This window comes from Moschus berezovskii, chromosome 25 (genome assembly GCF_049115385.1).
Source record: "Moschus berezovskii isolate FMDL1 chromosome 25, NW_MosBer_1.0, whole genome shotgun sequence".
Classification (NCBI taxonomy): domain Eukaryota; kingdom Metazoa; phylum Chordata; class Mammalia; order Artiodactyla; family Moschidae; genus Moschus; species Moschus berezovskii.
Genome location: NC_142484.1, coordinates 7,928,076 through 7,953,321, shown reverse-complemented (window position 1 = coordinate 7,953,321; position 25,246 = coordinate 7,928,076). Strand labels below are relative to the sequence as shown.

At 60.8% G+C, this 25,246-nt stretch overlaps 1 protein-coding gene across 1 annotated transcript; it reads right to left on the bottom strand.

The window, feature by feature from the left end:
• Nucleotides 1-2,776: 2,776 nt before the first annotated feature.
• Nucleotides 2,777-23,349, bottom strand: ATG2A (autophagy related 2A). Its single transcript, XM_055415594.2, has 41 exons — nucleotides 23,082-23,349; nucleotides 20,637-20,799; nucleotides 20,363-20,515; nucleotides 20,138-20,240; nucleotides 19,588-19,723; nucleotides 19,149-19,247; nucleotides 18,751-18,847; nucleotides 18,495-18,659; nucleotides 18,250-18,390; nucleotides 17,456-17,693; nucleotides 17,225-17,369; nucleotides 17,043-17,135; nucleotides 16,447-16,605; nucleotides 16,106-16,349; nucleotides 15,663-15,759; nucleotides 15,406-15,562; nucleotides 14,562-14,704; nucleotides 14,343-14,482; nucleotides 14,089-14,246; nucleotides 13,458-13,608; nucleotides 13,122-13,321; nucleotides 12,947-13,027; nucleotides 12,609-12,715; nucleotides 12,423-12,515; nucleotides 10,952-11,022; nucleotides 10,649-10,725; nucleotides 9,786-9,956; nucleotides 9,516-9,642; nucleotides 9,215-9,429; nucleotides 8,408-8,616; nucleotides 8,028-8,163; nucleotides 6,322-6,522; nucleotides 6,008-6,109; nucleotides 5,835-5,919; nucleotides 5,603-5,738; nucleotides 5,445-5,517; nucleotides 5,221-5,303; nucleotides 4,885-5,006; nucleotides 4,590-4,744; nucleotides 3,503-3,655; nucleotides 2,777-3,413 (listed from the first exon to the last, which is right to left on the bottom strand). The coding sequence occupies exons 1-41, from the start codon at nucleotides 23,250-23,252 to the stop codon at nucleotides 3,177-3,179; spliced, it is 5,787 nt and encodes a 1,928-aa protein (XP_055271569.2). The 5' UTR covers nucleotides 23,253-23,349; the 3' UTR covers nucleotides 2,777-3,176.
• Between the last annotated feature and the right edge of the window lie 1,897 nt (nucleotides 23,350-25,246).

Here is a 25,246-nt window from a genome sequence, read left to right as displayed (position 1 = left end):
CCTCCATGGGCATGGTCCCCACCCCAGATAACAGCAGCCCCACTGGAATTATTGGTTCTTCCACATGGAGTTGCTGTTACAGGGGGTGGGAGCCAGTTGGAGGCCTGGGCCCTGTCCTCACGGCCCCCGGTCCACAGTCTTTTATGGAGGCTCCTTATCATCTGGGGCCCACACCTGGAGTCTGATGCCAACACTCCTTCTGGGCGAAGTCCAGGCTCAACCCCAGATCTGCTCATAAAGCCGGGAGTGGCTCCCGTTTACAGCTCCCGGGCAGCCTCTGCCCACTGACACCCCCACACCCTCTCCCCAAGCTCCTTGTTTCCTCGTTTCTTTCCCAACCAGAGCTGGGCCCCAGGTTCAGGTTTGCCGCTGCGGCCTCCACTCTCTGCCCTTTGCCCGCCCTGCCTGCTGCAGCCACAGGGCGGAGGGACAGTGAGGGACAACTGGGCGTCTGCGATCTCCAGGGACCTCTGAATGCCCAGAACCCTGAGGAGGGCGCCAGACACGAAGCTGGAGATGAGACGGAGAGAATGGTGGGGGACAGAGAAGAGGGGACAGAGAAAGTGGGAGAGGGAGGCTGGGGCGCCAAGAGAGGGCGATGAGAGGGGCGGGCAGAGGACCACGGGAATGGACAGAGCTGGGGGGCAGGGAGCATAGGGAACCGGAGAAGGCGCTTGAGACATCACCCCCCCCCCAGAATGCTAAGAACAGGGCCATCAGCCGCTGCCTTCTGGGAGAGCACTCAGCACCTCTGTGGCCCGACAGCCAGCAGGGTCCTGGGAGCTGCGTGACCTTGAGCAAGTGGCTTAACCTCTCTGAGCCGCTGCTGGTTCTCATACCAGGGCATGTGAGGTCACCCTGGCTGGCGCTGTCGGGGAGCCACCTCCCCTTCCACCTTTGGGTCTGTTCCCCCAGTGAGGAGAGCAGGCGGTGTTGGTTGGGGTCCCTGAACTGGCCCCGGGCCCCAGCCCTCTCCCCTGCAGTGTGTTCCCATCCCCACCAAACAGGCTCTGGCCCCTTACAGTGCCGGTCCTGTGAGGCCTAGGGGATTCTTTGGAGACCCCAAAGCTTCTAGGGAGAAAGAGGACCTGGGACTTGGAGCTTTTAGAGTGGACCTAGGCTATGGACCCCTTTCCCAGCAGTGGAAACCGGCCCTGGAGGGCAGAGGAGGCTGCCCAAGGTCACAGAACAGGTTCTTTCGAAGACCCGCAGGCAAGACCAAGTGCCTGGTCTGGCAGAGGCAGGAGCAGCGGCAGAGATGCCGCCCGCCGTCCACTCAGGAGTCCTGACCCTTGTCCCATGGGTGGAAACCGAGGCCCAGGGGCAGAAGGGACTCGCTTGGGTCACCCAGAAGTTGCCTTGGGGCCCTTCCTTCTTAGACGGGCTGGGCTCGGGAGCAACGGGGTGGGTGGGCAGAGGGGCGGCAGGGACCTAACTCCTCAGGGAAGGCTCTTACCTGGGTGCTGGGCTGGCCCTCGGGGCACGAGGAGGAAGTGGGGCCACTCTGGGCCCAGTGCCTTTTGAGCCGTTGGCCCAGCCCCTGGCTTCAGTTAATGATTACCCTGCCGCCTGTCAATACCGATCACAAGTGCAGTTCGAAGGGCATCAAACCCTGGACTGTGCTCGGGCAGGGTGGGGCAGTTCCAGGAAGCATCAGCCTGGGCCCCACCTGCCTGTCCTGGTGGCATCAGATCCCAGCCATCAAAACCCCGCTCCCCTGTCACGGCGTGGCCCGCCACCCCACGTGACTGTGGGCTGTGGGGACCCTGGGGGCCACTAGGGCAAAACTGCGCCGCTCATTTGGTGCCCGGGTCCTCACCGAGGAGGGCCCACCAGGGACACAAAGCAGGTTGGGGGGCTTTGCTGACGCCCCGGCAAGGTGAGCATTCTCTACGCCTCTTAATCTGGGCCTGTTTCCCCACGGGCCCTCCCATCTCAGCGCAGTGCTCCTGGAGAACAGGGTGGGGAGGGGCCCGGCGGAGCGGCCCCTTCTTCCTTGTTCACCAGAGACAAAGACAGAGGTGCTGCAGGGGGCGGGCGATAGCCACTTCCCCGACCCCGAGTGTTTCTGTGAAAAATCAGTCAGGCCCCCTTCCAGCCACAGTGTCGTCCCCAGCACCCTGCCCGCTCCTGGGACCCCAGGACAGAGGTTCCAGTCACCTGAAAACCTGCTAAGGAAAGCAGGCACAGCCCCAGAGGGCCCAGCCTTCCAGGAATGGCCTTGACTGACCTCCTGGCCCCTGGGTCAGCTGGGCAGAGATGACTTGGAGGGGCCTGAGGCTCAGAGACCGAGGGCGAGGCCTCAGGTCACAGGGTCGGGGCCTCAGCCCCCCTGGGATCCTGCACAGTCCTACCCTTTGCTCTGGTCCAGTGCCCTCCCAGCATCCCAGGGAGGGCTGGATTGGGCTTTCTGGGGGAGGGGCCAAGAAATGTGGTCTGGGTGAGGTGGGCTCCAAGGACCATTCCTCCTCTCCTCTCCACTCAGCACCCACCAGGTCACAAGTGGTGCCAGGGTGGCATTTCCCCAGGAGAGGGGCAAGGGGCCCAGTGCAGCAACAGGGCAGCGGAGGGGAGGAGCAGAGAGGCGGGCAGGTGGCTGGGTTCGAGGCCGGGGGCGGTGGGTGTGGTGGTGGTGGTGGGTGGGGGGCTGTTCTCCTGCCGGGTGGGTGGAGAGGGTATGGCAACCCCTGGTGGTGAGCTGGGCGGTGCTGGGTACAAAGCTGGGGACAGGGCGGTGCAGGTCCAGGCTGGGGCACTGCAGGTACACAGGAGGGGCTGGCAGTGGGCAGTTTATTCCACGTCATGCAGACACTGACCCACACGCTCAAGGAGCTTAAAAATACATTGAGCCACACGGTGTCCGTGCCCCCATCTCCTGCCGAAACACAGAAAGACACTTGGCTGAGTGGGTCCGGGTCCGAGAGCCTCCATTCTGGAACAAGGCAGCGGTGTGGGCCCAGGTGGTGGTGGGGGGCGCTGTGGCCTTTCTCCCGGGAGGAAAAGTGCAGAGACAGGGCTGAGGCCCCAGGCAGGGAAGGTCCACTCTCACAGCGGCTGGCAGCGGGTGGGCCCATCGGGGTCCTTCCTGGTCCGTTTCTGAAGGCCTGACCCATCCGGCAGGGGGCCGCGGTGCCCCCTGGGCTGGCTGGGCGAGGTGGGGTCCCTGGGGCCCGTGCTCAGTCCCGGGCCTCGTCCAGACGCCACTTCAGAGCGTGGTCCTTGTGTGCGTCGGGGAGGATCTGGTTGCGCATCCCCCCCAGCAGGTTAGACGTGGCCTCGGTGGCCAGGATGAGGGGCTTCACCACGGTTGGGGGCAGCTGGCGGATGACGCCCCCCACGGCACCGGTCAGCCCCTTCTGTTCATGGCCCCGAGACGCCACCTCGCAGATGGTCTGAGCTGTGTCCAGGATGCCCTGTGGAGGCCGGCGGTCAGTGCGGGGGTCCGTGGTGGGGGTATGGGTGTGGATGTGGGAGGACTGGGAGCGGGGCTGGGCCTCCTTACCTCTCGAACCGTGTCGTAGGCCTTGGCCACGCCTTCTCGGAGGTCGGCGGGCTGCTGGCCCTTCCGCAGCCTCCGCACAGAGCGCTTGTCCTGCAGGGAGCGCGAGACAGGTGCCGCTGGGGACAGGATGTCATACACGGTCTCAGCTGTGGCCTGGGGGCATGGGGACACCAGATGAGGAGACAGGACCTGGAGGGAGCCCACTGCCCCCCCCAATCCGTGCCTCCCCCACAGCCACACTGCACCACGCTGCTCCTGGGGGCCTGCCAAGCTCCCAGCCCCCAGGTCAGGGGGGTTTCGGGTGACCTCATGGATCCTGAGGGGACTCCCCGAACGTCCCCTGGACCCACACCCCTCCTCCTGCCTGGCTGGGGGTGCCACAGATGCAGCTGGAGCCCAGCGCCTTGCCCTCCCCACCTGCTCCTTGTGAGCTCCAGGAGCGGTCCTGACAGAGACCTGGGTCCCCTCTCCCACCCCTGCAGATCACCGAGCTGTCACCGAGCTGACTGTCTGTTCGCTGGCTCCTCTGTTCGCTCACCCACAGAATCATTCCCCTCACCCGACCTCCTCACCTGGCCAGGCCACACCCCAGTTCACTGCCCTGGGAGGGCCTCAGATACCTGCTTATCCTTCCAGCCTCCTCTCGAGAGATCCTAACTGCCCCGAGGATCTGCATGCTCCCCCCTCACTTCTGAGAATGGACACAAAGACCTGTCCGTCCGGCCCCCTCTACTCCAGAACCCAGGAAACTCATCTACAACTGCTCACAGGATAACCCCCGGGCTTCCCCCCTGGGCCTGGTGAAGCGCAACAGTCAATCCCTGGTTCTTTCAAGAGAACCAGCCCCTTCCCTCCCCGTCAGGACAGAGCCATGAATGGACACCTAGTGGGCTCTGAAGCTGGGGGTCTGATGCCCCCACACAGGAGCCACGGGGGCTCCAGGCCGGTCACTTGGCCTCTTATCTCTATGACTGTCCCTCCTAAGATCTCACATGTCCAGACTGCCCACGCTTGGTAGAGCTATGAGGAGGAAACTGGGCACCATGGAGCAGAGCCTCTCTGCCCTGGACGCTGGGGGTCCACTCACCTGGATAGCTTGCACCAGCCGGTTGCTGAGTTCCAAGGCGGCAGAGGCTGTGGACGAGCCAAAGGACGCAGCGCCTCGCTGCAGCCCCCGCATGAGGCGGCCGTCCTTCCTGTACTGCTCAATGGGCAGCCACAGCAGGTCCCGGAACCCTTGGACTGGGGGTACGGGGTGGTTAGAGATGCTCAAGGCTGCTCCCACCTACCCTGCTGCAGGAACTCATCCTCTTACTCCCCAGAACGGCTTCTAGGCTCCCCAAGTATGGCAGTTTCCAGAGTCCCCAAAGTCAGATACTCACAGAGCTGGACAACCGAGTGCATGGGGCCCACGCCCCCCAGCAAGCCAGGTAGCTGGTTCTTGCGGATGTCCTGCAGCCACTCATTAAGCGCATAGCCCAGCACCTTGTCCACACCCAGGAGCCTGGGATGGGGCGGGGAGAGGAGGGCGGGGCGGAGCAGGGCTCCTCACTGAGGGGTCACAGGGCCAGAGGGACCCAAGACACCCCAACACACCCTGCAGCTCCAACTGAGCCCATTTCACGGAGGACAAAACTGAGGTGCCAGAAAGGTGAGGTCTTGGCCAAGGCCCGAGTCAGGAACAGAGAGGGGGCCCTGTGAGAGGTCTGGAGGCTCACCCATGCCGGCAGCAGAGCCGCTTTAGCTTCAGCTCGGAGCAGTTGAGCTGGGCCAGGCCGATGAGGAGGCCTGCGAAAGTGCCCTGGGGAGGGGAGAGGAGCTAGAGTTTATACCCTGGGGCCCAGGGACCGGCCCGGACCCCCAGAGCCTCTAGAGGCTGACAGCGGCCTGTGGTGCCTGGCCCCCTGGCCTCCCCAGGCCACAGCAGGACGGGGACACTCACCACCTGGTCCATGGTGACATGCTTGCCATGGTAATCCAGCCAAATGGGCACCTCAGACGTGAAGCGGAACTCCCTGGATGGGGAGTGGGGAGAGGGCCCTGAGGTCACTGGCCTGGCCCCCTGCGGCCTGGCCCGGGGTCCCCGGCCCAACGCCCTACCTGAAGTAGATGGGCCGCTGCTCGGCAGGGGGGATACCGTGCCTACCGCCTGCGGCCTCCTGGGAGCTGGTAGTCTCCATGCCCTCGGGCTGCCCTTCCTGGGGGCCACTGGGCGGGACCAGGGTCTCAGGGCGAGCTGGAGGGGAGACAGTGGGGACAGACCAGGGGTGGGCCCAGGCATGGCGGAGAGGCAGGAGGCCCAGGCCTGCCCACTGCCGGCCCAGCTGCTTACCTTCGGCGGAGGTCTCTGCCGGGACCATGGGGTTGATGCTGGCTGCCAGGGTGGTGAAGAAGTCCCTGAGGAAGAGCAGGGCGTCCTGCAGGGAGTGAGGGGGTCAGATTCAGAGGCGGGGGGGGGCGTGCAGCGGGCTCGGCTCAGGCTCTGTCCCCACATGGCCCGCTCACCTGATCCACGTTGAGCCGCAGGGGCAGCAGTGAGACGCGGAGGCAGCACTCGGGGCCCCCCAGGTTGGTCACGGGGGCCACATGCAGCGCTTTGACCTTGAGCTGAAGGCAGGAGGTGAGCGCTGGGCCCCGTTGGGCCTCAGGCCCCCACCTCCCCACCGCTCACCCAGCTGTTCCTGCAGAGCCTGTTCCCTCAGCAAAGCCCGCCTGTGCCCCCCAACCCTCCCGTACTCACAAAGAGCTGGGGTGCGTGTGTGTGTGTGCGCGCGCCTGCAGGCTTATGTGTGGACATCTGTGGCCCTGGGCGCCCGTACCATGTTGGAGTGGGTGCGCCGCGGCATGCGCTCGCTCGTGTGGAGATACAGGAACTTGTTGATCTGGGAGGAGGCCAGCCGGTCGCGGACCTCCAGCTCCTGCACAATGAACACCTGGCGGGACAGCGGCTGCTCCTCCCGTTCCCGGCCGGGGGCGACTGGGCCTGGCTCCACCGGGTACACCTCGTGCTGGAAGCTCACCTGTGGGGCACAAGGCAGCCTGAGCGGGCAGCTCCCCGCACTCTCAGCCCTCCCCTGACCCCCCAGTCTCAGCCCCACACAGCTGTCCCGATGGCACTGCGCACGCAGCCTCTGGTGAAGCCGCAGGCCCCGTTCTCACAGCCCTCCCATCCCCCGAGTGGCACCAGCAGCCCCATCACTCTTCAGGGCAGACCCGGCGTCCCTCCATCACCACGGCTGTCAGCCCTGCCCCCTCTACACACTCCTCCAGTCCCTCCGCACTTCTGTCACCTCCGCAGCCGCACCTGGCCTCGGGGCTGCGTTCCCTCTCCCCTGAACACTCCCCTGCTCTTCCTCTCCAGCCCCTTCTCCTTCCACCCAGAGGGACCTTCCTAAAGTGTTCGCCCGCCCACCCCACGCCTGCAGACTCCTCCCCGTGGCCTTGCCAGGCCACGATTTCCCTCCAAGCCAGCCCTCGGCCCTTGCCCTTGATGTGCAGCACCCTGGCCTCTCTGCTCTTGACAAGTCAAAGCCTCCCTCAGCCACAGGCCCTTGCCCCAGCCTTCTCTCCCCATCACTCGGCGCTGTCTCCAGCTCCCTGGCCTGTCTGGAGTCCGAGGAGCCCTCGCCACCCCTCTGAAGCACTTCCACCCGAGGTCTCTCAGCACCAGCGCCCCTGCCAGCTCGGGGAGTGGGTCTGTGAGGGCTCGCTCTCAGTAAGAGGCCCTTGACCTGCACCATTTCTCAGGCCAGCCTGGCCTGCTCTCTCCCTCATGGACACTCAGTCCAGCAGCCCACCCTGTGGTTCTGCCGTCCCTCTGGTAAAACCCAGAGCCGCCCACAGTCCTCAGGGCCTGTGAGGCTCCTGGGGTCGGATCTCTGGCCTCGTCTCCTACTGCTCCCCTCCCTTCTCAGTGGCAGTCTTGCTGGCCTCCTTGCTGGGCCCAGAACACGCTCCTGGGATGCTCCTGGCTTGTAGCCCTCATGCTGTGCTCTCTTCCTGAAAACCTCCTCCTGGCTCACTTCCTCACACCTTTGTGCAAAACGGCACATTTCCACGAGGACTTTCCAGCCCTCCCCAGTGCTCCCTGCTCACATTCCCCAAGCACTTATCACATTTGAGTATACACAGTCTTTGGAGGTGGGCATGGCAACCCACTCCAGTATTGTTACCTAGAGAATCCCATGGACAGAGGAGCCTGTCCATAGAGTTGGACACGACTGAAATGACTTAGCGCACACGCATGTGTAGTCTTATCAGGCTCCCTCTACTATGACACAAGGGACAGGAAGGCAGGTTTCTGTCTGCTTTGCTCATTGATGCATCCAGCACTTAGAACAGCACAGCAGCAGCTGACAGAGTGTACGATCCACAGGTTCCATGGAGTGAAGCGGTAGCTGGGCAGCAGGGAGGGAAGGGCCTGTTCTGGTCCCCCACCCAGTCTGCCTTCTGTGCCCGAGCCCGCCGCTCACCTTGCTGACCCGGGTCCCCACCCCTGCTGTCTCTGCCTGAGCCCCCTCCTCACCTTGCTAAGCTGGATCTCCATAAGGATGTGGTGCTGCCTCCCACTGCCCCCCTGCGCACGCCAGGAGTTCTGGGGCCGGTTGGGGCCGGAGCTGCGAGAAGGGGAACTCCGGGGGCCTGAGAGGCCGACCCTTGCCCTGGGCAGAGGAACAGGGGATGAGTTGACTTAGGGGGAACCCCCTTCCCACGTTCCCTCCGGTCAGAGTTGGGGCCAGAGACCCTCCCCCTGGGAGGTAGGCGGGGCATGAGGAAGAGGAAGCCTTAAGGCCAGAAGATGAGGCTTGGGTTCAAGGTCACCAGCTGCCGAAGGTCAGAACGGGACCCCAGCCCAGGCCCCATTTCCTGCGGGCCCTGCTGCCACCCGCACCTGCTCCTTCTCACCTGTGGCCAGGGTGGGGGCCAAAGTCTCGGCCCCCATAGAGGTGCCAGACGAGGGAGACCTCACGCAGCACCACTCGGCTGCTGGGCATGGGGAAGTGGGCAGGTGCCCGCAGCAGGTCCGTGCTGCCCAGCGGCTGCGCGAAGTGCCCGTCCTGCACTACGATAGGGCCTGGGTGCAGCTGCGTCACCACGGGCTCCCCGTCGGCGGGCTGCAGGGGGGACGCCACATGAGTACGTGGGCACAGCAGCTCCCCCGGCCCAGGCCGCTTGTTTCCCCCATCCTCACACCCCTCCTCCCATTTCACAAAAGGAGTCTCACGGGCCGTGACCCGGAGAGGCCTGAGTGCCCCGTGCTCCTGCCAGCCCTGCCTCCCTGAACTAAGATCTTGCTTGCAAGTGACAGTGGGAATGAGCTCGGACATTCCCACTGGCACTGGGCGGCCGAGGCCAGCACCCTCACAGCAAATGGGTCTCCTTTCCCTCCTGCTATCTGCCCTGTTCCTCTTCCTCCTGACCCTCAATGTCCCCACCCCTCTGCCCCGGACGCCACACCTTGTCACTTCCTCTGGACCTTTGTCAACTTCTTTGGACGCCATGCCTTGTCACTTTCTCTGGACCTTCGTCAACTTCTTCCAAGCCCACAGTGAGGGCTGCCTCCCCAGGTGGCCCTTCTCAGCCCTACCTGTGGTTCCAACCCTCATCCCCGTAGATGGTGACCGCCTCCTGCCTCTCTCACAGTGGGAGCTCTAGGAGGGCCCAGGACTGAGCACCCTCTTCCTGGCCCTGCCCAGCCTGCCCACCACACACCAGGATGCCCAGGCCAGGAGCGTCCAGGATGCAGAACTCATCGCTGTCCAGCGTGTCTCCATCCCCCTCCTCTTCCTTTTCACCTTCTTTGGCCCCAGAGCGGGACCCCGAGCTGCCAGCGGGGGCCCCCGCAGCGGGCGAGGGGTGTTGGGCCCCACTCCGTTCTCCGGGGAACAGGTAGACCGACACTGGAGAGGCCTGGAAGAAGGGGCTGCCTGTGGCGGAGAGAGGGGCCGGGTGAGGGGGCTGCCTGGTGTGGGTGCTGATTGCGTCTGCTGGCCCCACCGCACCCCGACCCCACCTGAGGCCTGCGCCAGCTCCCGCAGGCTGCGCTCGGTGTCCAGGAGGGCATCCGTCAGGTCCCGCTGGTTGATGAGGGCTGTCTCCACTGGCGGGCACGAGGGCAGGGAGGCGGGGCTCTCTGAGAGCTGGGCGGGGCAGGGGGGCACTGGTGAGCTCACGTTAGGAGGGAGGGGCGGGCCCCAGAGCGTGCCCATCACCAGGGCCCTGGTGGGGGCCAGGGTGGGGCGGGGCCAGGGCGGGGCTCGGGAGCGGTGGGGCCGGGCCTCACCTGCACCTTCTGGCCGGCGATCTCCGTGGGACTGGGCGGCCGGGGCGGGGGATGCAGGTCCCCCGCGCGCGTCAGGTACTGCAGCAGGTTGAGCAGCAGCGCACAGGAGTCAGCGCAGCTGCGCACGTGCATCGCGTTGTTGGAGCAGCGCAGCTCGAACAGCGGCTGGCTCTGCAGGGCAGGGCAGGGCGGGGGTCAGCCAGCAACCCACTGAACACACGCGCGCACTCAGCCTGAGGGGAAAAGGGGCTTCGCCCAGGGCTGTCCGAGGAGGCACTGGAGGTCTCTCCTGTGCCTCCAGGCTCCCGAGTCCTGCACCTCAGCCCGGTGAGCCGGGGCCTGTGGTAGGGGTTTGGTCGCTCAGTGTGTCCGACTCTTGGCGATCCCATGGACTGTAGTCCACCAGGCTCCTCTGTCCAAGGGGCTTTCCAGGCAAGAATACTGGAGTGGGTTGCCATTTCCTTCTCCAGGGGATCTTCCCCACCGAGGGATTGAACCTGGCTCTCATGCATTGCAGGCGGATTCTTTACCAACTGAGCCCCCAGGCCAGTAACTGTCTTTTACAGACAGGGAAATCAGGGACCCCCAAGGGCTGCCTCCTCAGGTCCTGCTCTTTCTGGGCTACAGCTGCTCTGTGCTGACGGGGTACCTATGGAGGGATGTCTGCCTAGGGCCGGACCCTTCCCAGGAGGGCCGATAACCACAGGGGAGGGCTGCCAGGGACTGTGACCTGAGCCCAGGCCCCAGGGCAGAAGCAAAAGAGACAGCAGATGGGCGAAAGTGCTGCCCTGAGGGCTCCCTTGCCCAGACACCTGCTCTGGCTCTAGGGACCCTGATAGACCCTGGGCGCCAGCCACACTCACCAGTTTGTCCTCCGTGTTCCCCTTCCAGGTTTTGATCACGAGTTCCAGGAGGTCAACGTCCAAGACACAGACGTAATCTGAGGCAGAAGGCAGAAGAGGGCCCTGTTGCCTCCTCCTACCCAGCCCCGACCCTGGTGGGAGAGTCTAGGGTTTGAGTGGGTGCCGCCCTGGTGTGCGTGCGTGCGTGCATCTGTGGGCGCTGAGAACCTGGCCGGCAGCTGGGGGACGACGTCTGGCCACTCTGGGGGTGGCCAGGGCCACAGTCCCTCAAAGGGGAGGGAGCCCAGTCTAGGCCCTGCCCACCTCGCCGCAGATCCAGGGTCTCCATCTCACACTTGTCGGACAGGTACAAGGCGGAGTCGTCGAGGATGAACCTGGCGGGGAACAGGGCTGAGAAGGGCCGGGAGCCGCTGCAGGGCCACAGCTCCTAAGAAGGTGGGGCTCACAGAGACAGGCAGAGGGGGCCATGACAGGGCATCCCAAGCTGACAAGAAACTAGTGCTGGCCCTTCTCTGGCCTTGGTGTTCTTGTCTGTACAATGGGGAGACCACAGGCCTAGCCAGCAGGCACTCGGGGACACTGGGCAGCATTTCTCTTTCTGCATATCTGTCCAGCTCGTCCATCTCACCTGGAACTCACAGCAGCCCTGGGAGGGAAATGTCCTGCTTTCCCCCTACTGCTTTTAAACGTGTAAGAATAAAGCTAATCTCAGATTCTGAGAACAGAACCTTGGCCCTCCATTTCTGGGGGTTCTGCTTCTGAGGATTCAATCAACTGCAGATCAAAAATATTTTAAAAAATCCATTCTTAGTCAGGGAACCAAAACAAACAAATAAACAAAAATCCAGAAAGTTCCAAAAAGCAAAACTTGAATTTGTTGCATGCTAGCAACTACTTACGTAGCATTTACACTGTGTTGGGTGTTAAAAGTAATCTAGAGATGACTTAAAGAATATGGGAGGATGTGCATGGGATACACGCAAATGTTGCACCCTTTTATATAAGTGACTTCAGTGCCCCTGAATTTTGGTGTCATGAGAGGTCCTGGAAGCAATCCCCTGTGGCTACTGAGGGATAGCTATCCATCTCCTTCCAGTCTTTTCCGTGAAGACACGGAGATGTATACAAATACACCCCCAAAAATCTTTAAAATATATATATATATATTTTTTCGCTTTATATCTTATTTTTTTCAGTAAATATTATTTGATGGCATTTTTCAATGTTACTCTTAAATTTGACTTTAAAGGTTGGGTAGGCCATGTTTGGGTCAGGAAAATCCACTGGAGGTGGGCATGGCAACCCAATCCAGTGTTTTTACCTGGAGAATCCCATGGACAGAGGAGAGGGACGGGCTACAGTCCATGGCGTCGCAAAGAGTTGGTCACGAATGAAGTGACTGAGCACAAAGCCATGTTTACTGTCTTAGGTCATAGTTTGGGGTCATCAGCAAACTGTTTACAAGTTTTGACTATTTTAAATTATACCACGGAGGCTTTATATTTCACCCTTCTTATCCTTTCTTTTATCCCGAGGACGACCTCCAGAAGTGAGATTATCAGGCAAGAGCTCAAACACTCTGCCTCAGAGGTCTGACTGCCTCTAGGTAGGTGAAACCTCCTCGACTTCCTCAGAGAGGGATCACTCAGATGCACAGAAAGGCTCAGACTGGCCTGAGGGCACACAGCAGGCATGTGGAACCCTGGGGAAGGGGTAGTTATAGCCGACTTGGGGTGGGATGGATGGGGGGGCTTGGGCAGGAGGAGTTGCATACCTGAGCAGGAAGGTAGAGGTGTCCATGACAATGTTGCTGGAGAGGGTGAAGGTCTCAGCAGTGACAAGGACACGTACGGGGAGGTAGAGGGGCCTGGGAGGAAAGGGGTCACATTTGGGCTGGGGCAGGTTCCTTGTTCAGGAGAGCCTGGCCCCAGCCCTAGCCCCAGGCCCCGAGCCTGGGTACCTGTAGTCCACGGCACAGGAGAACAGGTGGGCGTGTAGGATGGTGATGACCGTTGGAGGCAGGTAGCCCAGCACGGGGTCATCCAGGACATCTAAGAACTCCAATAACTTTGGGGGCCAGAGGAGAGTTATGTGAGGGTGCGGGAGCTTCTTTCTTCCCCAAGCCCCCTTCCCAGCCCAGCCCCCTACTTGCTGCTCACCAGCTGTCCTCCACACCCTGGCCCAGGGGCTCCACCCACAAGTCAGCTCCAGTCTAAGGTCAGCTCTGGCCCAGCCCCTGCCCCTCACACCTGCCTCATCCAGGCCTGGAGACCTGCCCGCTACACCCCCTGGGCTCACCTGTGAGTGCCAGCTCTGCTCTGGCAGGGCCACACGGTGGCGCAGGGTAGCCCTGTGCAGCCGCAGGGTCACCAGGAACTCCTGGGGGGCAGGGCAGAGTCAGCACGGGAGCCCCAGGGACCCAGGAGGCAGAGCCCTGACCAAACAGGTGGGCTGGAAGAAGGTGGGCCTGTACCTTGACGTTCCTGTGGGGGTCCAGCTGGATGCGCACCGCGGTGGACAGCATGTGGGGGCCCCGGCCCTGGCCTCTGCGGCCCGAGGCTCCTTGCTCAGTCACCCCGTCCTCTGAAGGGTAGATGGTCCGGGCCAGCTGGGCCGGGGGAGCAAAGGCAGGCAGCTCCAGGCGACCGGGCAGTGGGTAGTCATCCACGGCCGCTGGGGAGGTATCTGGTGAGCTCCCCTGCCCAGTTGGTGGACGACCCACTCTACCCAGGGCACACATCCCTCCTGAGAGGCCACCCCTAACCATGGACCCCTGGAACCCATGGCAACTGGCTCCCAGCCCTCACACCTCGGTGGTAGAGTGCTGCCTTCTCTGCTTCCAGGCAGAAGTAGCCAAGCTCTGGCTGGCCTCGGTACTGAGAGACGCTGAAGATGGTGCCTTGTTCCACGTCCAGCACCAGCTCCCCGTGGACGCTCTCCAGCCGCTTCCCACACTCGTCCTGCAGACAGAGCACGCAGCCTGGCCTCAGAGGCGTTTCTCAGCAGCCCCCATGCCCTCAGGGTCAGGGGGCCTCCAGAGCCCTGGTCTGACTAGGATTGGCTCTGGCCGCTCTCCAGACTGCTGCAAGTCCGGGGCAGCACCCAGAGGAGAAGGGTCACCCTCCCTGTCTACCTGAAAGCCCCGGATGGTGCCTGCTCGGACCCCGAGCCTTACCTAACGCTAATCATGAGTTCCTTACACATGGCAGGTGCTAGTAAACGGCTGACAGGGCTTAATGGGATGGGTGGGGTGGCATGGGTGGGTCAGGGGGGCAGGTGGGTGCTAATGGATGGGCAGGCCACACTCGGACCCCAGTGGGGCTTCTGTTTCCCACATTCACAACTCGGAGCAGCTCACACAGGACTGTTTTCCTGCCAGTGGGGGCTCTGGAGTCGGGGGTCCCTGCCGCTGGGCTGTCCTCCTCTCCTCTACACCTCACCTTGGTCTCACAGTGGGCGGTGATCCGGCCCTTCAGCACCGTCACCAGTGCAGAGAAGGTACTCTGGGAACGAGGGCTCCGGGACTCACGGGCAAGGGGCTGGGGGGCACCTGATGCCCCCACTGAGAAGTGGGTGTCCTCATCGTCCGAGTCCGAGTCTAGGGTGAGATCAAGGAGCTGAGTGGCAGGGAGACCTGGAGGTGGGGGGAGGGTCTGCCCCGGGCCCTGGGACCCCACCGGAGCACCCTTCCTACCCAGCTTGAAGGCAGACTTGCACATCTTGAAGCTGTCGTGCCAGAAGCCCGAGGCATCTGGGCAGCCGGCTGGGGCTGCGGCAGGGGCGGGGGCAGGAAGCAGGTCTGCAGGCTCCCACATGAGCAGGTCGTTGTTGATCCTGGGAGGACAGTTGGACCACGGCAGTGAGGGGGGCCCAGCCCAGGCCCTGGCCACCCCCGCCCTGCCCACAACATCACCTGTTGTAGAGGCTCTCGTAGACCTCCTTGCTGGGCAGGAAGACATGGGCGGCAGGCAGGATCACTTCTAGGCTACAGCGGGACAGCGCCAGGGCCCGGTTCTGAAAGGTCCTCATCTCCTCAGGGTCTCCAGGGATCACCATCTTGTGGGAAGTGGGGCGGGTGGGGAGAGCAGGGAAGGGGATGCAAGAGAGGTCAGGGCCTGCTGCCAGACTTAGAATTTGCTTCCTGAACTCCAACCGTCATTCACACGAGCCTCCTCTGCTGGGATGTGTGACAGCCATCTTGTCTGGTCTGAAGGACTGACTGCAGGCGAACCCTGCTCCAAGGGGCCGCATCTATGTTACCTCCTCTATCCTCACGGCAGGCCCGTGAGTCGGGTCATTACACCCACTCTCGAGATGCAGAAGCTCATCTGTTGTTCACTTTCCAGGAGGTTGGACAATCCCCTGCGATGACACAGCCACTGAGTGGTGTAGCCTGGATTCGAACCTAAGCCGTTTGGACCAGGGGTCAGGTGCTTAACTGCCTCTCACTTGACCCTCAGCGCCTTCAGAGAAGAGGATCCCAAGGCCCAAATGTCCACTGCTGAGAAATGGCTGATGGGATGGGGTCATAATCGTCCCCACTAAGGCCTGTGGCCCAGGGCGCTGCCCTCGCCACGCCCCTCACTCTCGGGCCCCACAAGCTATGGTATTTCTGACTCTTCATTGACCAGAGACAATGGAAGACGTGAAATTCTCATTGGTACTGAGTCACATGTTATCTGGCCCTGCAGGTGGTCTTGTTGCCCTGGCCCACAGCCGCAGTGGCTCCCGAGAGACTCAGAAAGCCTGGACCTCACCTCTTCTGTCTCGTACATGGTCCTTTTGGAGGAGAAGGGCGAGGGCTCAGGCTCCCGAAGGTCACACAGGTTCTCAGCCGACAGCTCCAGATCCTCTCCCTTCTCCGGGGCCACTTCCCACTGTGCGTTGAGCTGGGGGTTCAGCGTCACCACTACCCTGCCAGGGCACAGGCCTGTCACTGGCCTGCAGGGCCTCCTGCTGCCCTCGGTAGCAAAGCCCTCCTCTCCTGTCTGCTCCTTCCAGAGCCCCGACTTACTGGGGCAGGAAGTACTTGTGCCCAGGGCTCTTGGGATCCAGAGCTTTGGAGACCCGCAGGCAGGGGATGGGCAGCTTCTCTCCATCTTCATAGATGACTGGAGGAGATGGGGAGGGCTGGGTGTCGTCACTGCCCCCTTTCCCCATCTCTTCCTCAATGCCAGGTGGGTCAGTGGAGGCCTGGAGCCTTGCCCACGACAACTGTGTTTCATTCTTTATAGACCTGTGCCCTCCCTTGCACCCAAAGTCTGCAACGGCCCTGGGATAAATGGTCCACTCTGCCCACTGCACAGAGGAGCCCGGGGAATGGGCAGTGAGGGTGCCTCACAAAGCAGATGAGGCCTGGACCCCACTCATGACCCAGCCCCTTCTGGGGCCCCAAGCCCACCTCTCCCAGAGGCTTCAGCCCCCTGCCCAAGGGGTTGTCTCCTGGGGGAGTCTTACCATGCAGGTCAGAGCAGGTAAGTTCCAGGCGGGTAGGGGCTGGGGGACCAGGCCCACTGCTCAACTCTGACCGGAACTGGGGCTCAGTCAGCTCCAGTCTCAGCTGCTCAGCCCGCACGGCCCGGCCCGCCCAGGGGTCCCGCTCAGGCCGCAGGTCAGCAATAGGGAAGCGCAGCTGCAGTGTGGCCCGGGGTGCCGAGAGCCGCACCAGCGTGTGATGCTCGGCTGTCGGTGGGGGCTCTGTCTGCGGGGGGAGAATCAGAGCTGCGGCCACCCCCCATCCCCACGGTCAGGAGTGGGAGGATCTGTGGCCCGCTCTCCACCCCGGTTGGGCCTCTCACCAGCAGGCCCGCAGGCAGCTCAGGAGGGGGTGTAGTGGCCAGGCGCAGCAGGGCAGCGAGACGGTCCAGAGCCCCCAGTTCCACATCTGCCTGGAAGTCGGCCAGGTCCAGGGCCAGTTCTGAGTGACAACGGCAGGCAGGTGGGCGCCGGGGACGGCTCTGAGGGGGAGGGTGCTCAGGTCAGCGAGGGCTGTGTGGCAGGGGAGGTGAGGGCAGGATGGGCAGGGGTCCCCTGAGCGAAAACAGGAAGAACACAGAGCCCTCCCAAGTTGTGAGGAGACGAGCTCGGGGAAGGGAGCTCCTAGAAGGGGAGCAGGGTGTCATGGCCTGCTCAAAGCAGACAACCATGCTGCCCAGAACCTACCACCCCCAGCCCTACGGGCTGGCAGGGCTTTGCCATGAACCAGGAGAGGGGCTGAGAGGATAGCATGCACGTGGCCCAGAGGTATATCAGGGCTCTGGGGTGGGGGTGTACTCTGGATGGAGCACAGGGAATGGGGTAGAGGGTGGAAGCAGGGAGGCACCAGGGGAGGCCGGTGGGGGGCAACCCACAGCAAACAGCCAAGGGCCCCCAGGCCTGGAGTCGGGTAGGTTACCTTAGGCACCCGGCGCAGGGTCTGTGTGTGGCGCAGGTGAGCACAGGGCTGAGCTGAGGCCTGAGATCGCAGGCTGTTGGGGAAGCTCAGGATCTGGGCAGGGACGGGGAAGATGTTCGGGTTAGGCTGAACCCTCACCTCCAGGCCCAGCCGCAGCCCACACACAGGCTGTCAGCCCTCACCTCTGTGTACTCAGGCTCCAAGGAGCTCCTGGGCCACAGGCACTCCAGCACCTCCAGCTGCCCGAAGTGCACTTCTGTGCTGGTGACCCGCCGGCCCCTGCTTGTCTGCAGCTCCCAGGACAGCTGCACAGCGGCACCCGTTAGCCTACGGGGAAGAAGCTGGGCATCAGAAGGGGGGACTTCAGGGGCTCGGGGAGTCCCCTTGTGCTCAGGCCTGCCTTGGGCTTGTACCGGACATGGCTGCAAGGACAGGCCCTCTGGAAGCGCGGTCGGAGACGGTGCAAGTCATGGGAGCCGAAGGACCCATCCACGGCGGCATCAAATTCGGCAAAAAAGTGGGTGGTGAGGTCAGGTGGTCCAGAAGATGGGGCAGATGTCTGAAGCAAGGTCAGGGTCACACCCCCCAAGGTCATCTTCAGCAGTGAGTCGGGGCGCAGGGTATTCGAGGGGGGCACCGGGGCTGTCCTGCCTGAGAGGACAAAGGCTTCACCAGAGGCTCCCCAGAGCTCGTGGGGACCCCAGGTCAAGTGACAGTCAGACACTTGGGCTTGGGGCTGGGAGAAGCCTTGGCCGAGGTGAACCCTGACTCCGACCGGGAGCTTGGCCAGGCAGGGGTGACACGAAGCCTCGTTATGTCAGACAATGAGTCCAGGCTCGATTCAACCTGCTCAAGGAAACTGGACCAACTGGAGGATAAAGCACTTACCCAGTACCTGAGACATATAAACTTTCAAACATACAGCCTGGCGGGGTCAGATTTTATCTCTCATGAAAGGAGAAACTGAGTCTCCAAGAGTTTAAGTACTTGGGCCAATGTCATTGACTCTACCGCCTGAGCCCCCAGGGAATCTCCCAGTGTCGCTGACTCTGAAATCCAGGCTTTGTCCATCACATTGCCACCTCCCCTGAGCGTTCCCCCAGAACCAGGTCACCAACGGTGGACCCCCAGACCTCCTGCACGCACATAAGCAACATGATCCGACATCGCGCCCTCCTCCAGCTCTCCCTGACCTGGGAGGACTCACCGGCTGGTGGGGCCTGGGCAGAGAGCCGGCGGGAGGCTGTGGTACTGTGCACAGAGGAGCCCAGGTCTACGTCAGAGAGCGAGAGCTCGGATACGGCTGAGGCCACACTGCTTGTGAGGCCTGCCATGGAGAAGAAGAGGTCTGTGGGCCAGAGGAAGGGGTCTCAGAGACGGCCAGGATAGGCCCCCGACCCCTGCACCCATCCCAGACTTCCCGTCAATTGCCAGGTCTAGCTCCACACCCACCAGTGCTCTCCAGGTTGACAAGGGGGTTTGAAAGGGGGTCTGGGCTGAGGGGCTCAGTTCCAGCCCCCGCCTGCAGCTGCTGGTTCAGATCTTGTTCGATCAGCCACAGGTCTTCAGCACCGAGCGGGCGGCTTTTGTTCAGCTTGTCCACCAGGCTCTCGGGGTCTGCAGGAGAGGACATGGCCTTGTGTCAGTCCCATCTGCCTGCCCCTTCCCAGCCATCCTCCTCTGCCCCATGACTACCCAGACGCCTCACCTGCAAGGCTCACAGCACCGAGCAGTTCCTGAAGCTGCTGGAGCTGCCGTGGGGTCAGGAGCAGGTGCAGGGAGCCCAGCTGTCCACACACCTCCAGCTAGGGGAGAAGCGAGCAACCATGGAGCCCATGCCAGCCGCTGTGGCCACCCACCTGCCCTCACCCTGAGGAGGCAGCCTGCCAGCCACCAGGCTTAGCTCGGCCACCAACTAGCGGTGCGACCCTGGCCCCAACTTGACGACTCTGAGTTCACTCTGTTTCCCTGATTCCCCAGTTGCCTAGAAGGCAGTGAGCTCCCCCGCTCCAATGACCTCGCTCTGTCCCAGGGAAGCGCCAGCTCTGCTGAGAAGAACACTGAAATGGGGTATACTTCCTTGTCCCCGGGGGTCTGGGGACCCACCTTGGGGCCTGGGAAGGCCTCATTCTGCTTCAGTTTCACTGTTAGCTCCAGGCACCCTGAGCAGCTGCCGATCTGCAAGGGCGGCTCTGGGGGTCCTTCCTGGGAGACGAGATATAGGAGAGGAGGGATCGAAAAGATGTGGTCAAGGTGGCACCAGTGGTAAAGAATCCACCTGCCAATGCAGGAGACGTGAGAGATGTGGGTTCAACCCCTGGGTCAGGAAGATCCCCTGGAGGAGGAAACGGCAATCTGCTCCGGTATGCTGGAAAATTCCATTGACAGAGGAGCCTGGTGTGCTACAGTCTAAGGGACTGCAAAGAGTCGGACATGACAGAGCACGCACATGGTCAGAAGGGGTGGAGAGGGACAGGTGGGTCAAGGGCCAGCGAGGACAGGGATTCGAAGGAGAAAGAGACTGTGAGGACCAGAGTCGGCCCACCTGTTGCGGGAGCTCCTCGAAGTGCAGACGGACCCCTGTCAGCTGCAGCAGCTTGTGGAGGAAGGCAGGAGGCTGGTGCACATCCACCGGGGGTGCCTGGCTTGGGTCTCGCACGGCCTCATCACAATACTCTAGTCTGGGGGGTGGAGGATCAGATAGTGCCTGGGCCACCGCGAGCTGGGGTCCCCCGCCACGCACCATATTCTAGAAGTCTGGGGTCAGTGACATCTGGCCTGCTCTGCTGAGCTACCGCATCGCAGCCAGGCCATCCTAGAACTCCACGGCCAGCTCTTGCTCCTCAGACCCTCAGCGTGTGACCTGATCCTGGGGGCCCAGCCACCCTGACCCTGCACCACCTGGCCCCCGGACACCACTCCAGGCTCCCAGCACAGTCCACCTCCCTCTGCCATGGCCGCAGCCCAGGCCCACTCAGACTTGCCCTGACACCTCCTAGGAGCCTGGGATGGGGAGGCAGGCAGGGCCAGGGCCATTCAGCAGCCCCTCGCTCCCCTCCCCATTCACACAGCCCACCTGTTTGGCCTGCCCTTACCTCTGCACATGGGCCTCCACTGCCACGCCACGCTCCCCAGTGCCCGGTGAGTGCTCCACCCTCACGACAGTATCCAAGAAGGTCACCTTGATCCTTCGCAGTACTGAGGGGTGAGGAGGGGGGTCTCAGGTCAGGCAGAGTGGTGAAGGCCAGACAGTTTCCGTGTCAGGCAGCAGGGTGTTGCCTGAGGTCCTTGTGCTAAGGGCCATGGAGGGGCCTACTCACCAGTCTCGATGGTCTGGGCGAACATCTCCAGTCCTTCCAGGGGCTGCGGTGGCTCAGAGGGCTCAGGCAGCCCGTCCCGCAGGCACTCCTGAGCCAGCTGCATGCTCGTGGTCATGCACGAGGCCCAGCTCTGTGAGTCGGCGGTCCCTGGCCCTGTAGGTAGGAAGAGGGGTCTCAGGACAGGCGGGCCCAGTCAGATCCTGGGTGCCCAGGCCCACTCCCACTGTCTGCTCCCCTCCCCGACCCCCCAACCTGAGCTTCTCCCTGCTCTTACCTGAGCCCTGGCGGGGTTGTAAGGTGAGCTGGAGGCCTGACACGTGCACAGTGCAGTGGTCGGTGAGCAGGGCAGCCCAGGGCACGGCCACTTCAATGGAGCCCACGAAGCCTTCCACCAGCTCCAGTGGCGACTCCATAGACTCCAGTACCTCATTCACAGACTGGGAGAAAACAGGAGACAAAGCCAGCTCAGGGACTCCCAAACCCAGCTGTCTCCCTGGCTACCGCACTCCTCACCAGGCCGTTCCACCTTGGAGAGCACCCTTGCTCTCCCATCCTTCCGTGTGCTACTTACAAAATTCTACCTTGGCTCAACTGATCCCTACTCTTGGCTGCCCTATTACTGTACAGTCCCCCACCCAGTCTTTCAAACCTGAGGAAGGGGGAGCTGAAGGAGGAAGAGGAGGGAGCCAGGCAGCGGGGATGGAAGGGAGGGTTCCAGGCACGGGAACAGCATGTGCAAAGGCCCAGCCAAGACTGCAGCAGCCCACGTTCACCCGGGCGAGCATGGGGTTTAAGGGGAGTATCCAGGAGAAGCAGGCAGGGGTGACCTGAGTTGGAGGGGGACCCCCAGTTCCCACCTGGTGTAGCTGCACCTCTCTCTGAGGCACAAGGCTAGAGCCTCCCGTTACAAGTAGAGGGTCAGCACCGGTCTGGGAGGTCCCCGGTGGCAGGAGCCCACCTGCCTTCTCGGTGTGACTCTAGGCACTGTGTGGTGCCACCTGGAGAGGGCCTCGGTAAACCTTTGTTGGATCCATGAATAAAATACACGGCAGAACCAGAAGGTCCACAGAGATCAATTCCAAATTCCTTACCCAGAGACCCACAGATGCGGAAACTTGAGGTCTAAACAGAAGGGACTCGTCGAGTCACCCAGTGTACTCTGGAAACCGAGACTGAGACCCGGGCTTCTCTCTCCCTCCTATTGCAGGGTCCCCAGGGACCAGGCTTCTCTGGGGGTCCACAAGGTAGGGGCTGCAGGCCTAGCAGCTTGGAGAAGGGTGGGCATATTGGGAAAGAACTTGCATTCCACCAGGGGTCAACTCCTCCCTGGACGCCGGGAAGGAAAGTAGCCTAGCTAGGCGTCAATTCACTCCCCAACCAGAGGGCAGGGCAGGTAGGAGTGTAGAAAGACTGAGAAAGCCTAAGAAGCTGAGGTTAGATGTCAGAAAAGGTCTTCTGCACTGGGATTCACAGGTAAGAAGGGTCACCAACTCTGGGCCTGGGGGTCTCCTCTGCTCCACATTTGCTCAGGAAGGCCTGGTCTACCATAAAGCCCAACTCCTCTTGCCTAGATTATATTGAGGGGAGGCACACTGTCTGCTCCCCTAGAAAACTGAGAAGCCCCTGTCCTCATGGGGGCTTGCCTGTGGCTCATTTGGTAAAGAATCCACCTGTAATTCGAGAGACCCGGGTTCGATGGCATCTGCTTCAGTATTCTTACCTGGGAAATCCCATGGACAGAGCAGCCTGGCAGGCTACGGGGGAGGGGGGGGGCCCATGGGGTCGCAAAGAGTAGTATACAACTTAGCGTTTAAACCACCAACCACCACCTGTCCCCTTGCCCACCTCTGTTGCTCCGGACTTGAGGGCTTACCCAGTGCTAGCCCTGGTCTTTTGCCTCTACATGGCGGCTCCTTTCCAACTTCCCAGGTCAGCTGTACCATGAGTCACAGCTCTTTACCGCCCCCAGCCTCAGGCCTGTGACCCAGACCTTATTCCTCTCTGCTTGCCCAGAATCTTTCTCCTCTCTGCCTCAGGCCAGACCTCTCCACCTTTCCTCCAGGGCTTTCCTCTAGGTGATGCTAGATGCTGATGCCCAAGCCCCTCCCCAAACACCCATTTGGTCCATCCCATTCTCCCCAAAGCAGGAAGTAGGCAGCAGTGGCAGTCACACAAAGTGTTGATCAACAAGGGTGCTGACGCGGTTGTTGACATCCATATCCGGAGATGAACACCACCCACTAAGCCGGGACGTGGGGTCAGGAGGTCAGGGCACCTTTCCCACAGGTGCCCACAGCAGGATCCTGGACCCCTTCCAGACTTTCCCAACCAGCTGTATGTCCCAACTCTGCCACATCCCTGGCCTGGTCCCACCAGAGCCCCCGAGTTCCTGCAATCCCTCCTCACCTTCTCCTTAGCCCCTTGACAACACCCTCAACTCTGGCCCCCAATTTGATACGCTTATCCTGGCATTCTCCAGAGAAGTGACGTCCGGCTCCCCAGCCTCAGCTTCTCTTCCAGCGAAGAAGAGTCAAGGACCCCTTCCTGTCTAGCTTCTGGCTCTGGACGCGACTGGCTGGGGTCTCTCTGACCCCTGGAAAGGGCCGGACGCCCAAGGCCTCTCCACTCCGGTGCCTGGTCCCTTAGGTCGACCCTTTCGCAGGCAACCTCAGGCCGCTGAGCCCCCCGAGTCTGACCCTTCCCGGGTTCGGATCCTCACCCAGATCTCCAGATGTATATCCCGCAGGGCAACGCTGCCCTTGTAGAGATCCAGGCTGAGCTGGTCCAGGCTGAGGTGCTCCTGGAAGAAGTGACCCAAGTAGTGGTGCAGCAAGTAGCGGCAAACCCGCTCTTTCACACAGTTCGACCACGGCCACAGCCATCGTGACATCTCGGGGACCGCCGGGCCCGGGCCGCGTCCACTCGCCGCCTGCCAGCGTTCCCCGTCCGGTTGCGCTGTTCACTAGAGCCCCCGGCTCACCCCGCCGCTCCTCTTAGCGCCAGGCCGCACCCCCGGACGCCCGACCACGCCCCCCACGCTCACTGCCATTGGTCACTGCAAAGGGCGAGGCCTACTGATTGGCCGCGGGGGCGGAGCCTTCAAGCGCGAAAAAGAGACTGGGCTCCCAGTACGATATAGAGCTCCCAATATTGGTTTACGCTTGCGTATAAATTCTGTGTGGGTGGACCTTTAACCTCTCCTACGGGCTCCGGGAAGGCTGTAGCCTGAGGTGCCAGCCCGTCAAGGGAATGCGCATGTGCGAACTTGTCCAATTGGTACTTGAGGTGGTTGAGGAGGATTTAAAGGGACGGTGTCCCATTAAACTTAGTAAAAGCTTTCTAGAGGACTGCTTAGTGTCAGAGGCCCAGCACTCATCTCTAGAAACAATTAAGTGAAAACATTTGCATTTTGAGCATTACTTTGCTAGCGTGTGAGATGCTTTTGAACTGTGGTGTTGGAGAAGACTCTGGAGTGTCCCTTGGACTGCAAGGAGATCAAACCAGTCAATCCTAAAAGAAATCAGTCCTGAATATTCATTAGAATATTAAAAGCAAAGAACTAAAGCCCCTCTTGATGAAAGTGAAAGAGGAGAGTGAAAAAGTTAGCTTAAAACTCAACATCCAGAAAACTAAGATCATGGCATCTGGTCCCATCACTGCATGGCAAATAGATGGGGAAAAAATGGAAACAGTGGCTGACTTTATTTTGGGGGGCTCCAAAATCACTGCAGATGGTAACTGCAGCCATGAAATTAAGACACTTGCTCCTTGGAAGAAAAGTTATGACCAACCTTGACAGCATATTAAAAAGCAGAGACATTACTTTGCTAACCAAAGTCTGTCTAGTCAAAGCTATGGTTTTTCCAGTAGTCATGTATGGATGTGAGAGTTGGACTATAAAGACAGCTGAGCGCCGAAGAATTGATGCTTTTGAGCTGTGGTGTTCGAGAAGACTCCTGAGAGTCCCTTGGACTGCAAGGAGATCCAACCAGTCCATCCTAAAGGAAATCAGTCCTGAATATTCTTTGGAAGGACTGATGCTGAAGCTGAAGCTCCAATACTTTGGCCACCCGATGTGAAGAACTGACTCATTGGAAAAGACCCTGATGCTGGAAAAGATTGAAGGCAGGAGGAGAAGAGAACGACAGAAGATGAGATGGTTGAATGGCATCACCGGCTTGATGGACATGCGTTGAACAAGCTCCGGGAGTTGGTGATGGACAGGGAAGCCTGGCGTGCTGCAGTCCATGAGTTCACAGAGAGGAGGATACAACTGAGCGGCTGAACTGAAGTGATTTGCATTTTGCAAAACATTTAACCTTTCTCTATCTCTTTCAACCCTCACAGCAACCCTCTAATGTAGAGACTATTGTAACCATTTTGTAGAAAAGGAAACAGATTTATAAAGGTTGCTATGAGCCCATAATGAAGAAGGTCTCACCTGGAATGGTGAGAGGAGATTAACGGATCTTCCCTTCTCTTTGTACTTGGTCAGGCCTCCAGCCTTTCTCCCTGTGATAATAATAACAACTTTTAATATCTCTAATCCTAAAATCCAATAAAGAATGGATTCTAACCCCCTTGAGCAGGGGTTTATTATTTTGTCCAGCCCTTGAACCAGGAATGGTTTTTACATATCAGAATAGTTGGAAATACCCAAAAGAGTAAGATTTCATGACCTAAATAGCGTATGAAATTCACATTTGTCCACAAATAAAGTTTTAGTGGAAGATACCTATGCTCATTTGATTAAGTACTCTAGGGCTGCTTTCTTTTTAAAAATTTTAATGAATTAATTTGGCTGCGTAGCTGCAGCACGTGGGATCTTCCTTGTGTCATGCAGCCCACCGATTCTCTAATTGCAGTGCCAGCTTAGTTGCTCCT

Bases quoted from the DNA above. Each gene is read 5' to 3' on its own strand.
- ATG2A (XM_055415594.2), bottom strand. From the start codon at position 23,252: ATGTCACGATGGCTGTGGCCGTGGTCGAACTGTGTGAAAGAGCGGGTT. The intron at 18,848-19,148 runs GTGGGTCCCCAG...CTTCTCCCCTAG, and splicing joins AGGCCTTCCCAGGCCCCAAG to CTGGAGGTGTGTGGACAGCT. The intron at 12,516-12,608 runs GTACCCAGGCTC...CTTTCCTCCCAG, and splicing joins TCCTGTGCCGTGGACTACAG to GCCCCTCTACCTCCCCGTAC.